Source organism: Pristiophorus japonicus, chromosome 9 (assembly GCF_044704955.1).
Source record: "Pristiophorus japonicus isolate sPriJap1 chromosome 9, sPriJap1.hap1, whole genome shotgun sequence".
Taxonomy (NCBI): domain Eukaryota; kingdom Metazoa; phylum Chordata; class Chondrichthyes; family Pristiophoridae; genus Pristiophorus; species Pristiophorus japonicus.
The window spans coordinates 73350893-73365707 of NC_091985.1; the positions used below are offsets into that span (position 1 = coordinate 73350893).

General features: G+C 44.7%; 1 protein-coding gene across 1 annotated transcript in view; it reads right to left on the reverse strand.

The window, feature by feature from the left end:
- Nucleotides 1–2272: 2272 nt before the first annotated feature.
- The window catches only part of kctd3 (potassium channel tetramerization domain containing 3), a 92783-nt gene continuing 80240 nt past the window's right edge, over nt 2273–14815 (reverse strand). Inside the window, exons 14-19 of the mRNA XM_070890973.1 lie at nt 14121–14291; nt 12267–12422; nt 11158–11254; nt 10879–11063; nt 2890–3028; nt 2273–2348 (exon numbers count right to left, since the gene is read on the reverse strand). Of these exons, the coding sequence (XP_070747074.1) occupies nt 2273–2348; nt 2890–3028; nt 10879–11063; nt 11158–11254; nt 12267–12422; nt 14121–14291 (824 nt within the window). The remainder of the gene's footprint in view (nt 2349–2889; nt 3029–10878; nt 11064–11157; nt 11255–12266; nt 12423–14120; nt 14292–14815) is intronic.

Below are 14815 nucleotides of genomic sequence, written 5' to 3' on the forward strand. Positions count from 1 at the left end.
AGCTTGACAAGGAGGATGCAGAGATGATGCTTCCACTGATGGGGGAGACTAGAGCTAGAGGGCATAATCTTAGAATAAGGGGCCGCCCATTTAAAACTGAATTGAGGAGAAATTTCTTCTCTGAGGATTGTGGATCTGTGGAATTCGCTGCCTCAGAGAGCTGTGGAAGCTGGGACATTGAATAAATTTAAGACATAAATAGACAGTTTCTTAAACGATAAGGGTTATGGAGAACGGGCAGGGAAGTGGACCTGAGTCCATGATCGTATTAAATGGTGGAGCAGGATCGAGAGGCCGTATGGCCCACTCCTGCTCCTATTTCTTATGTTCTTATTACTTCTTGATTTATACTCTGTCCTACAGTGTAGCTACTGTTAGGAGGCCTATAGACTACTCCCACCAGTGACTTGTTTCCCTTATTATTTCTTATCTACATTCAAACTGATTTTACATCTTGGTCTTCTGAGCCAATATAATTTCTCACTTCTGCACCGATCTCATCCTTTGTTAACAGAGGTACTCCACCTCCATTTCCTTTCTGTTTATGCTTCAGAAATGTCAAATACCCTTGAATATTTAGTTCCCAGCCTTGGTCACATTGCAACGTCTCTGTAATGGCCATCAGAACATACCCATTTATTTCTATTTGTGCAGTCAACTCATCTACCTTGTTACGAATGCTGCGTGCATTCAGATAAAGAGCTTTTATTTTTGCCTTTTTACCATTTTTCCCTATTCTGACCCCGCTTTCTGATGCACTCTTATGTTTATACACTCTGTCCCTTCCTGTCAGTCTGGTTATCATTACCCTCTATTGTTACCCTGCACTATTGGCTTCTCCTATCTCTTTGACTTTTTAAATTTCCGCTCACCTGAACCCTCCCCCATCACTATTTAGTTTAAAGCCCTATCTACAGCCCTAGTTATTCGATTCACCAAGACACTGGTCCCAACTTGGTTCAAATGAAGCCCGTCCCAACGAAACAGCTCCGTCTTATCCCAGTACTGGTGCCAGTGCCCCATGAATCGAAACCCATTTATCCCACATCAGTCTTTGCACCATGTGTTTAACTCTGATCTTATTTACCCTATGCAAATTTGCTCAGGGCTCAGATAGTAATCCAGAGATTATTATCTTTGTGGTTCTGATATTTAATTTGGCCCCTAGCTGCTCATACTCCCTCAGTAGAACCTCTATTTGTTCTACCTATGTCATTGGTACCTATGTGGACCACGACAACTGGATCTTTCTCCTCCCACTCCAAGTTCCTCTCCAGCCCAGAGATGTCCTTAACCCTGGCACCGGGCAGGCAACACATCCTTTGGGATTCACACTCTCGGCTGCAGAAAACAGTATCTATCCCCCTAATGATACTGTCCCCTACCACTACTACATTTCCTTTTACTCCCTCAACTTGAATGGCCTCCTGTACTATGGTGGTCAGTTTGTTCAACTTCACTGTAGTCCCTGCTTTTGTCCACAGAGGGAGTAAGAACCTCATACCTGTTGGACAAGTATAAGGGCTGAGGCTCCTCCAATGCTACCTTCTGGATCCCCATACCTGCCTCACTCGTAGTCACAGCCTCCTGTCCCTGACCACACTCAGGCACAGATGAGATAATTTCTATGGCTATCAGAGGGTTGAGTCGCCAAATCAGGCTTCATGGTAAATGAAGCATAAAAAGTGGGAAGAGAGAGTGATGGCAAGCAGATAAAGATATATACATTTGGAGGATAAAAGAGAGAAGTACAAAGAAATGCATGAGGCAAAGAGGTTGGGAGATATACAGAAAAGAAAGGAAAAAGAGGGAAGGAGAAATTCACAGAAAGAGCAAGAATGCTGAGGGCAAACATAGAACAGACAAGAAGAGGCAGTATTCATAAAGCAAAGATTATAAACAGGAACACTGGAAGATAGACAGAAAACAGGAAAAGTGGAAGATAAAGACAGAAAAACACTGAAAAGAAAAAATAAATAATTAGATAATAAAAGACAAAGACAGCTACAGAAAGTAATCTTTTTCTTTCATCAGCAATGCCATGGGAGATAGACTAGCCCTTGGGTCTATGAAACACAAAAAGTGACTTTACAGCACTGGCACTATGAAGTCAGAAAACATAAAAATATGCAGAATGATGCTACTGTTATCCTTCAGCTACTGCTCAGTGTTATGATAATTGTTCCCACTTTGTAAATGTAGTCTCATCAGGTTAAATAGTAACTGGCCTATATTTCTCAAAGGTGACAATTAAACACAAACAAAAATGGTATTACAGAGTAGAAGCCAAATGTGTCATTTTCATAAACAAGTATCCAAACATACTTCTCACTGCATCAGAATTGGCTCTAAGATCAAAACAATTTTGTAGTGAACAGTCTAATAGGGAATATTTATGCTGTTGAGTGTTTATTAGTAAGTTAGTAAGATTGTGTTTTTTTTTATAAAAAGAGTGCATTATTTCTATGGAGTCCCTGAAGCCCCACAAAGTGTGTAAAGCAGATTTATATGAAATTTGTTGGCTCCACACTCAATTCTCCCCTCACCCCATAAAACTCTGCAGTGTTTCCAAGAACTGTGTGGAAAAATGGACAGCTCTGGAAGCAACAGGAATTGGGAACTAGCTCATTTCAGGTAGACATCAGGGACTCACAACTATAATATGGGAGGCAAGCAGCCAAATAAGAACATGTTTCATAATAACTCAGAGCCTTTAACAGAAATGATGTGGCAGCATTTTTGACATGACATAAAAGTGTAAAATCTTTAAAAGAAGCAAGGAAAGCCTCCACCTCCAATACCCACTGGGACTGTCTTTTTTCTTCTTGGGAGAATCTGCTCCTGCTGTTAAAAGATAGCAAATAAAATAGTCTGTTTGATAACCCTTACCTTGAGCTCGACTCCCGCAGTTTGGTATGTTGTACAAGAGAAGCAGCTGGACTGATGTTGGGAGTAGCACAGCGGGATGTGCTCAGATCACACTGATCCAGCAACTTCAGCAGCTCTTCTTCCGTGGGGCCTCCAACATCTATAAGAAAAAAGATCGATTATTTCATGAAGCACATGTATGTCCTTTCTCTGGTAGTGGATTAAATTAGCCATTTGTTGCTTATAGATAGGACAGCAAAAATGAAAATTTCATAACTCTACAGAGTGCCTCACTTTTAATTATAGTCTTAAGTTAAACTCTATATTAATATCTACATTTATTACAGTTATAAAGACTAAGGGTTCAATTTTCCCCAATGATTTGCGCCGTTTTTTTGGCACAGACCACTTTTTTTGGCCCAAGTTAAAAAATACAAGTTTCCCCAATCAATTTACAACAGCGTAACTCAAGTTAGTTACGATTGATTTTAGGTTAGTTTTTTTTTTCCAGTCTGCCACCTGCGCCAATTTTGGCCAGTTAAGCAGGTTTGGCCAGCTCAGAATTATTCCAGTTCTTAGGCCAGCGTATGTGGCCTCTGGTGAGTTAAGGAAATCGGCGCAGGTAGGTAAAACAGCGCAGCAGATGCCCGGACAGCAGCAGCAGGAGATGCAAGAGGTGCAGGGACCGGCATCACGAGGTCATTCAGCCAGGGATAGGTACGGGGACCAGGAGGCCATTTGGCCTGGGATAGGTGCGGGGATCGGCATTGGGAGTCCATTTGGCGAGGGACAGATGTGGGGATTGGGACTGGGAGGCCATTCGGCCAGGGATAGGTGCGGGGATCGGCATTGGGAGTCCATTTGGCTAGGGACAGATGTGGGGATTGGGACTGGGAGGCCATTCGGCCAAGGATAGGTGCTGGGACTGGGAGGCCATTCGGCCAAGGATAGGTGCGGGGACTGGGAGGCCATTCAGCCAGACAGGTGCGGGGACCGGCACCGTGCATCGGGGGGGAGGGGGGCTTTAATAATTTAATGGAGGTAAGTTGATGCAATGTTTAATGTGTTTGTACAGGTTGTGAGCTGGCTGTTTTACTTTCCAGCCTCAGCCCGCATTGTGTCCCTGGTTACCGTGGCAACCCGATCTTTTTGGTGCAGATCAAGGCTTCACCCTCAAAACTAAACGACAGGCTAGGCGGCGCCAAAATGAAGAAATCAAACCAGGAAACTTGGAATACTTGGGGCCCCCCCAAAAAAAGGCGTAACTCTTCAAGTACAGCATTGGGGAAAATTGAGCTCACAGATGTGTTTCCAACAGCACCAAACTATTAGATCACTCTATTTACATTATGAGCATATAGTGGACAAGGAACCTGAACTACAGCAAAATTCACCATTAAAAATAATCTAGTAATACATACAATTGATCCACGTGTATGTATACAAGCACACACATGAATATATATAATACAGCTATATTGTGCACCTTTAACATAGAAAATTATACAAAGGCATTTAAAGCCACTCATTATTGCACTCAAGTTTTGGCCTGAGTTGCTCCTATTTTTTTGGAGCAACGAATTTAGAATGGCACATCTTAAAAATTGCAATTCTCGGCATTTAGTTTGTGCCACTTCTGGTCAGTTAGAATAGTTTCATTTTAGAACAGATTTTTTTTCTTCAAAAGGGGCATGTCTAGCCATTTACGCCTGTTTTTCAAGTTTAGGCAGCGAAAACTTACTCCAAACTAACTTAGAATGGAATAAGAGTAGATTTTTTTACGCTCAGAAAACCTTTGCCTAGACTTATAAATCAGGTGTAGGGAACGAACGATGGGTGGCTGGCGGGGAGGGAAGTTTTCAAACATTAAACACTTGACTTTTACAAATAAAGAGCCTTCATCAATAATAAATGATAAATAAATCAATAAATCAATCAAAAAAATAAAAAAAAACAATTTTTTATTTATTGATTGATTTTTAAAGTTTCTACTCACCTACTTCAGCACCGGGAGCCCTCCAACAGCGTGCTGGGACGGTGCCCCCAACCACCCCCCAATGTCTCTGTCTCGGTGTTTCTGACAGCGAGAGGTTGGGGGGGAGGGGGGGAGGGAGGGGGAGAGAGGAGGGAGGGAGGGAGGGAGGGAGGGAGCGGGAGAGAGATGGAGAGAGGAGGGAGGGAGGGAGCGGGAGAGAGGAGGGAGGGAGGGAGGGGGAGAGAGGAGGAGAGAGGAGGGAGGGGGAGAGAGGAGGAGAGAGGAGGGAGGGGGAGAGAGGAGGGGGAAAGAGGAGGGAGGGGGAGAGAGGAGGGAGGGGGGAGGGGGAGAGAGGAGGGGGAAAGAGGAGGGGGAAAGAGGAGGGAGGGGGGAGGGGGAGAGAGAGGAGGCAGGAAGGGAGGGAGGGGGAGAGAGGAGGGAGGGAGCGGGAGAGAGATGGAGAGGGGAGGGAGGGAGCGGGAGAGAGATGGAGAGAGGAGGGAGGGAGGGGGAGAGAGGAGGGAGGGAGGGAGGGGGAGAGAGGAGGGAGGGAGGGAGGGGGAGAGAGGAGGGAGGGAGGGAGGGAGGGGGAGAGAGGAGGGAGGGAGCGGGAGAGAGATGGAGAGGGGAGGGAGGGAGCGGGAGAGAGATGGAGAGAGGAGGGAGGGAGGGGGAGAGAGGAGGGAGGGAGGGGGAGAGAGGAGGGAGGGAGGGGGAGAGAGGAGGGAGGGAGGGGGAGAGAGGAGGGAGGGAGGGAGGGAGGGGGAGAGAGGAGGGAGGGAGGGAGGGAGGGAGGGGGAGAGAGGAGGGAGGGAGGGAGGGAGGGGGAGAGAGGAGGGAGGGAGGGGGAAGAGAGGAGGGAGGGGAAGAGAGGAGGGAGGGGGAAGAGAGGAGGGAGGGGGAAGAGAGGAGGGAGGGAGGGAGGGGGAAGAGAGGAGGGAGGGAGGGAGGGGGAAGAGAGGAGGGAGGGAGGGGGAAGAGAGGAGGGAGGGAGGGAGGGGGAAGAGAGGAGGGAGGGAGGGAGGGGGAAGAGAGGAGGGAGGGAGGGAGGGGGAAGAGAGGAGGGAGGGAGGGGGAAGAGAGGAGGGAGGGAGGAGGAAGGGAGGGGGAGAGAGGAGGGAGGGAGGGGGAGAGAGGAGGGAGAGAGAGGAGGGAGGGAGAGAGGGGGAGAGAGAAGGGAGAGAGGAGAGGAGGGAGGGAGAGAAAGGAGGGGAGAGGCTGAAAGGGCCGGGCTGCCGCCGACAGTTCAGCTGGGGCCCGTCCCCAGCGAGATTCTGGGCGGGCCCCGCCGACGACATGGAGGGAGGGGGCCGGGTGAGGAGAGAGAAGGGGGGGGAGGAGGGTTGCAGGGAAGAGGCTGAACGGGATGGGGGGGGGGGGAAGAGAAAGAAGCTGAACGGGCCGGGCTGGGCCACCGCTGACACTTCAGGCGACGCCCGACTGGGGGAGGGCTGGAGGAGAAGAGAAAGAGAAGGGTGGCTGAACAGTAGGGAGGGAGGGGAGGCAGCTAAACTGGAGGGATGCCCGAGTCCCAATCTTTGCCCTGTGAGCCCATGCGGCCAGGGCTAGGGTCGGGCCCCTCCCACGCACCCTCGGGGGGCCTGGAGCTACTGTACATGCGTGCATACTCTAGCGTGCATGTGCAGAAGTCCCGGCGCTGACTCCGCCCCCCGACTCCTTGTGCCGCGCCACACCGAGCACGAAGACGTCCTGAGGAGACCGGAGAATCACAAGATAAGTTTTCGCGCCCTTTTTCTTCCAGAAAGTCGGCGCACTTTATCGAGATACGCCGTTTTTCCAGAGGGTGGAAACTTGGGCCCCTCGTACTTGATATTATATACGTGTGTGTGCTTATCTACATATATAAATATACACGTTATTATGTGTATTACTGGATTATTTTAATGGTGAATTTTGCTATAGTTCAGATCCTGCATATAATCATTGACCTAAAAATTGCAGTTGGAGGCCTATCTCCGGAGTACGCCTCCGATCCACGAAGCATTTATGAATTTACCTCCAGGCAGTGAAGAGTTGTGTTCTCGGGCCTCCAGGCATACGGCAGTGTAGAGGCCCACGGATCCCAGGGACGCAGGCGGTTTAGAAGCATCCCTGGGATCACCAGGGCTCGGTCCTCCAATCACAAGGGAGGATTCTATTACAATCATTTACAAAGGGAATCCACCAATGATATGCAAAGGAATCCCCAAATAATTATACAATTTACAGAATTCTAATGATTGTAAATATACTGAGTTGCAATTTTACTTACAAGCCCCTTCATTGCACCAAACTCAATAAAAATTTTATTTTTTTACAAATAATTTTAAACATCTTAATCCGGGTCAATATTTGCATAAACTCATTTAAAGTGCATGTGTATAATTTCAGATTTTTAAATATTTTATTTAAGTCTTTTAAAAGCCTTACGCTGATGAAAGCCTCGGAGAGTACGCCGTCACGAAGACTGCAATTTCTGCCCCTAATGTAATTAAAGTGATGTACCAGTTCTCCTCTAGCCTCACAACCCTCTGAGATATCTGCGCTTCTCTAATTATGGCCTCTTGAGCATCTCTGATTTCAATCGCTCCACCAGTGTTGGCCGTGCCTTCAACTGCCAAGGCCCTAAGCTCTGGAATTCCTTCCCAAATCCTCTCCCCCTCTCTATCCTCCTTTAAGACGCTCTTTAATACCTTCCTCTTTGACCTCATTTGCCCTAAATATTTCATGTGGCTCAGTATTAAATTTTGTTTTATAACGCTCCTGTGAAGTGCCTTGGGATGTTTTACTACGTTAAAGGCGCTATATAAATATAAATTGTTGTTGGTGACAGGGTAATCCAATTTCAGATTTGCAATGATCATAAAGCACTCTAACTTTGAACTTGCCACTTATAGGGCCCAAGTTTCCACATGATTTGCGCCTGATTTTTAGGAGCAACTGGTGGAGAATGGACTATCTTAGAAATCGTAATTCTCCACATTTTTTTTTCTGCAGTTCTAGTCAGGTAGAACAGTTCTACTTTGGAACAGAATTTTTTCTTCAAAAGGGGGCGTGTCCGGCCACTGACGCCTGATTGCAAAGTTTCCACAGTGAAAACGTATTCCAAACTAACTTAGAATGGAGCAAGTGAAGATTTTTGTAGAACTGAAAAAACCTGTTCTACACATTAAAAAAATCAGGCGCAGGTTACAAATTAGGCGTCCAGAACGAGGTGGGGGGGGGGCAGGGAAGTCATTAAATTCTACAATAAATTCTTATTTATACTTCTACAAATATTATACAAATAAATCCAACCTGAATAAACATTTATAAGCAAAGAAAAGATTAAATAAACCATCTTCCTACCTGTGTGAAAGTGCTTCAGCCAGCCTCACAAGTTCGTTCGTTCGTTCCCGACGGCAGGGGGGGGGGGGGGGGGGAGGGGAGGAGGAAACCGTTCCCGACGGCGGGCGGGTGGGAGGGAGGGAGGGAATGCGGGCCCGCCAGACCGCAGCTGGGGGGGGGGGGGGGGGGGGGGGGGAGGAAGCCGTTCCCGACGGCGGGCGGGCGGGAGGGAGGGAGTGTGGGCCCGACCGACCGTAGCTGGGGAGGGGGGGAAGGAAGCTGTTCCAGACGGCGGGCGGCAGTGCGGGCCCGATCGACCGAACGCAGCGGGGGGGGGGGGGGGGGGGGAGGAAGCCGTTCCAGACGGCTGGCGGGAAGGAGACAGTGAGAAGGCTGCAGGAAGCCTCAGTGCTGATGGCAATGTGCTTTTATTAAAAAATGTTCAAAAATTAAACAGTTACAAAGAACTACAAAAATGGCCGAGTACCAATGTTTCTTTCACACTGCGCGTGCGCGAACGCTCCAACGCACACGCGCAGGGTTGCCGGCAGGAAAAAAACTAATTTAAATAGTACCCGCCCCCTCCCACTTACAAAATCGGTGCGAGTGTAGGCTCTGCACCCCTGGGTGCCGCGCCAAACAGACAAGGAGCTGCAGGGCTCTCCAGAATCGCGCGTTTTTTTTCCAGCGCCGTTTTAGGCGCGAAAAACGGGCGCCCAGCTTGGAGGGGCGCCCGTTTTTTATCGTGTGGAAACTTGGGCCCATAATGTCTTATGAAGCCCTGATTGGATTATGTCGTGTAATTCCTCCTGGAGATCCACTTCTCCTAATGGATTCTCAATGAGCATTATCCACTATTCCCAATGGAACTCCCTGACACCTACCCATTATTTTCAAAAGAACTTCCCGAGAACTATCATGTATTCCATTATCTAATATTCTTTACGGAATTCATGGAGAACTATCTATTAATTCTGGTATGTTGGTGGCAGAATAATATAGATTTGTACTTCAAGTATATGGCTATTTACCAGTTACCTAGAATTCATCAATTTAGCCCTTGCACAGAACTGCATCATTCATACAATACATATGGATTGTTCAGGTGATGATTTAGGACTAGCACATATCCATGTTGGAAAAATATCCGCAAAGGTCAGCCAGACAATCACCATAACATGCAAGCAATATATTGGACAACCACAAGATGCAAGCAATGCCTGCTCATTTTCTGTAAAATAGCACTGTACCCTGCAGGTATGAGTTACCAAAGTTCCACACCATATGTAAACAAATATACATGATGGGAACTGGATGATTTTTGAAAATTAAACCATTCAAAACTGAACAAAATAATACAGGAATCCCGTTGTATTTTCAGGAAACTCTGCTCTTTGTTACATGAAGTTAAATCGATGGATGGATGGCTAATATACAAAGGATTTTAATACCTAGATTACAAGCCGAATGAACACAACAGCGCATTGTAATTCTGTGGGCCCAAGTTTCCACATGATTTGTGCCTGATTTTTAGGAGCAACTGGTGGAGAACGGACTATCTTAGAAATCGCAATTCTCAACATTTTTTTTTCTGCAGTTCTAGTCAGGTAAAATAGTTCTACTTTGGAACAGAATTTTTTCTTCAAAAGGGGGCGTGTCCGGCCACTGACGCCTGATTGCAAAGTTTCCACAGTGAAAACGTACTCCAAACTAACTTAGAATGGAGCAAGTGAAGATTTTTGTAGAACTGAAATTAGGCGTCCAGAACGAGGTGGGGGGGGGAAGGGAAGTCATTAAATTCTACAATAAATCCTTATTTATACTTCTACAAATATTATACAAATAAACCCAACCTGAATAAACATTTATAAGCAAAGAAAAAATTAAATAAACCATCTTCCTACCTGTGTGAAAGTGCTTCAGGCACGGAGAATGCTGCAGTCAGCCTGAGGCGCCCGTTCTTCCCGCGGAGGGGGGGAGAAAGAGGAGGAGGCGCCCGTTCTTTCCCGCGGGGGGGGGGGGAAAAAGAGGAGGCGCCCGTTCTTCCCGCGGGGGGGGGAGGAGACAGTGAGAAGGCTGCAAGTGCTGATGGCAATGTGCTTTTATTAACAAAATGTTCAAAAATTAAACAGCTACAATGAACTACAAAAATGGCCGAGTGCCAATGTTTTTTTCACACTGAGCATGCGCGAACGCTCCAACGCGCACGCGCAGGGTTGCCGGCAGGAAAAAAACTAATTTAAATAGTACCCGCCCCCTCTCACTTACAAAATCGCCGCAAGTGTAGGCTCCGCCCCCCTGGGCGCTGCGCCAGGCAGACAAGGCGCTGCAGAACGCTCCAGAATCGCGATTTTTTTTTTAGGCGCCGTTTTATCCGCGAAAAACGGGCGCCCAGCTCGGAGGGTCGCCCGTTTTGTATCGTGTGGAAACATATTCTGAACAACATGTTAAATCTAGTTACATACCAAACTCAATCTTTTTTCCTCGCTCTCAATTTTTCATAATTTGGCTTGAAGGCACTTGCTCAGTAGAATATAGTTTTGCAGGTACTAGCAGCAAAGGACATTTTGGCTCTTATGCCAAATAGAAATTTAGGCTAGAGGGTACTTATCTCAGCATCTGCCATCATTTAATATACCAAAGAGGAGGATACTGCAACTCTGAACTACGGTGATTCTTTTTCTAACTGCAATAGGGTTTCATCTCACCTCTCTCTTCTCCTTTGTTTACCATGTCCATAGCAGTCGTCAGGTCCCACATCTGAATGCTTCCGTTTCCGTGGCCTGTGAAGAGGTACCGCCTTGGCCGAGAACCCATTCGACTAGAACCTTCACACTCCCTCACAGTAAACGCAGTTATTGTCATGCCATCTACTGCCTGGATCTCACAAATCCTGGAATCAAAAATATGTAATTAGATGTTAATCATAATATACCAATCATTTCCGAAGATGCAGGAAAAAATTGTTGGACTTGCTAATGCTTTACCTTTTCCCTGTAGAGGACAAGCGAACAAACAGTTTGTTGGTGACAGGAACAACTTTCTGGATGAAAACCTGTTGATCATCCCTCTCCCCAAATGGTCCTATGAATCACACAATAAAAAATGATAAATGGAACATTCTGTCGTAGTTGCAATCAAACAATATATAAAAAATCAGTTCTTAACAGTTTAACTCACACAGCCTGAAAATAACCATATTATCTCCACCAGCTAAAGATCACAAGATAAATACAAATAAGGAATGCTATTTGACTCATCTAAGTCCAACTATTCAGAAAGACCCTACAGACTCCCTCCTCATTCAGTCACTGCATCCAACTGATTTTTAAATGATTTCAGGGTTTTTGCATGGTTACATGTTGCAAAGTTTGTGTGTGTGTGTTTGTGGATAAGAAATTCCTGACATCAGTTCTATATTTGTCTTTCACTAATTTGAACCTGTGGCACCATTTCTCCTCGTCATGGTTCAGCTTGAAGCAATGTTCTGGATGTACCTTTTCTACCCCATTTACTATATTTTAAGCAGTCCTGAGATTCCCCCTTTAGTCACTTCCTTTTGATACATTTCCAAATCAATTGCTGAATGTTTTCTGATTTATACCAAGGGAATGGTTGCATTTACTCTATAGCACACATCAGATGAAAAGTGAGGCCATCTCTACACTGTGCCAACAATACAACAAAGCAGCATTGTTCTGCTTCTCAAATGCCATTTCCATTTGTTACACCCGCCAACCACAAGGCTTTTCAGACAGAAACTGACAAATTAGTGTTGAATTGCAGTAACATCTATAGATCCACATCCATTGGGAACGGAGTTCAAATTCTCAAACTTAATTCATTTTTTATCATTTAGTAGTGATTAATTAGAGAAATTCATCCTTCTGGACACATTCGTTCCTAGATTCTGAGGTGAAAGAACAGAGTTCCAATGATGTAAGCGATGTAAAAAGGGGAAGGAAAATGATATCGAAGTATTATCAAATGATGGAAATTAGCACCTCCCAGCAACATTTAACTTTTGGACGCCCTTAGCTATATTTTCTAAGTATTTTAACACCAATGGTTCCATCTTTTAAACCCTGATATTTACCTATGTCATTACCAGCTGCATAACTTCCATGGCTCTCTGTCTCCTCCAGTGAAAGTATTTTGAAAGAAGCCAGTGGGGTGGAGCCTGGTTGTGTGGAGATCATTCCTCTGAAACGAGTGACTGTCCAAGTTCTCACATGGTTATTATCAGCACACACTGCAGGACAAAGGCCATTAATCATAGCAGGTCACATCGAACATTCAGAGGCAAATAAGGAAAGCAGAACACATTCCAATTCATTCCATAAACATTTAAAAATAGGTGTATACAAGATAACCCTCCCTTTCATACACTGACTTTTGTGTGTTCACATCAGCAACTAGATTAGAAGATAATAAACCTAATATTCAGAGAAGTTATGTGTACCAATTCATAGATGTATACATGAAGATTTCCTCTGGTCATTATTTTTTGCAAAATTGTAATTTTTTCAAACACACTTACAATTGAAGTATAAATACTAACCAGAAGAAATCTTTATCGATGATTTTATCTTATTATAAATAACAGAGCAATTCTTCTCCATAGTCTTGACTAAGAAGTCATCCACAATAATATTAATGTATAAAAAAGCCTACAAGTGGAAAGACAGGTAGTTCAAGCAATAACCCAAAGGATAAGTATTATGCAAGGTGGATCATTAAAACCGTAATATGTTAAATAGAAATCTGCTTTAAATAATAAGCAGGAAAGCTACACTTGACACATTTCACATATAGTACATTATTGTAAATATAACGTAACGCTGTAGCAATTCTTGCTAAAGACCTGCACAGGCAAATATTGCTTCCAAATTAGGGTATAAAGCTTAGCTGGACCCTGATCATTCTAAAATTCAGTGAACTGGTTTCACGATGTAAATTTGCACCAGGCCAGCACTTGTGTTAAAGCATGAATCACACCATCAGGTCTGCACAGAGTTGCACAATAAGTCCCTTTATATGTGGCACAGCCACCATGTCATGAAACCATCAGCACAACGATTAAATGTTGTTAAAAAAAGCAAGGTAGTGGGTTACATTAGCAGGAGGATAAAGTACAAACAAGTGTGGTAGTGGTGACTGTTTTATAAGGCATTGGTCAATTCCATCTGGAATAGTGTGCACTGTTGCAGTCACCTAATCACAGGAAGTATATTATTGTTCTCAAGCCTGGTAAGGAATAAAGATGATTCTGGATAGCAGAAATTTCAGTTATGAGGAAAGTTTAAGGAGAGTCCAGCTTGTTTTCATTGGAAGAGAGGAGACCCTACAGTGTTTGAGTTGAAATGTTGAAGCTTATGACGATCATTGACAATATTGATCCAGGTAACTTGATTTATGAGAATAAGAGTTTGAACACCAGAGGTCAAAAAGGAAAAAAAATAGGGTTAGAAGCAGAAAGACAAGTGAAATTGATCTTTTCCATCTGTCGGGCAATGGAGTGGTGGAATAAGTTAACAGAAAAGATTACTGAAGTGGACAATATCAATTGATTCAAGAGAAAATTAGATAGATGCACTTCTAAAAAGAGAAGGCATTGAGAGATAGTGAAAACCTGCATAGAAGGGGTTAGGCTGACAAAAAGAGCTTTGTCCCATTCCTAACATTCCCTCTGTTCTGATCATCATCTGAACTCTCCACATTCTAATTTCTAAGGAATTACATTTTCTAATTTGTCTTCCGGTCAGATTATTCGTATATTTTGGATTATTTATAACTGAGAATAACTAAAAACTGAAGACAGCATCTACCACACACCAATATATACGATATGGAAGGCTGTAAAACTTTAAGTGGGAAGAACATTAATGTACAAATTATTGAAAATATAGACATAAGCCACATCAAATCCAAGCAAAATTCAGAAGCCTACCAGACACCAGATATTTTTCAGACAGCATGATTTTAGTCACTGGACTACGGTGAACTGTGAAGGTCTGGAAGAGCTGAGGACCTGATCCTACAGTTTCAGGATGTTGGACTATTACACGCACCGCACCAGAACTGGTTCCATATGCAATCTCAATCCAATTGCCACTGACACCTATAAATAGAGCAAGATACATATGTTGACAACGTATTAGCTGAAACTTTTCAAAACTTGATTACATCCAAAGTCTACAAGTGTAACAACTGGTCAGTCAGATCCTATTTTTTCATTCCCCCTTTTCTCATTAGGCAAGTGACTTGTGCTGGGGTACAGGTACCTTGTCTGGCCAGCCCATGTAAGCCTAGACAGCGAGTACTGGCAAGCTATTCTATCGTGATGATCACAGCTGAGCCCAATCTTGTCGTCACCAACATCCACGTGTATCTGCCAGTAGGGGCATGGGTAATGATCAGGAGCAGGAATCCTAGCTGATTTCATCTCTTCCAAGTCAAGGGGCAGTGAGAGCAACAGTTCTGCTTCTACTGCCACTTCGTTTAAAATGGAACTTTAATAAGATTCTTTCCCCCATCCTCAATGCGGCTAAGCACTACAACTGAATGTACCCCATCCCCCTCAATGTTCCCATTATACTGCATGACCGTGCAGCCCTCTGGAGGTCCCGCATAGGCCGCTTCCTG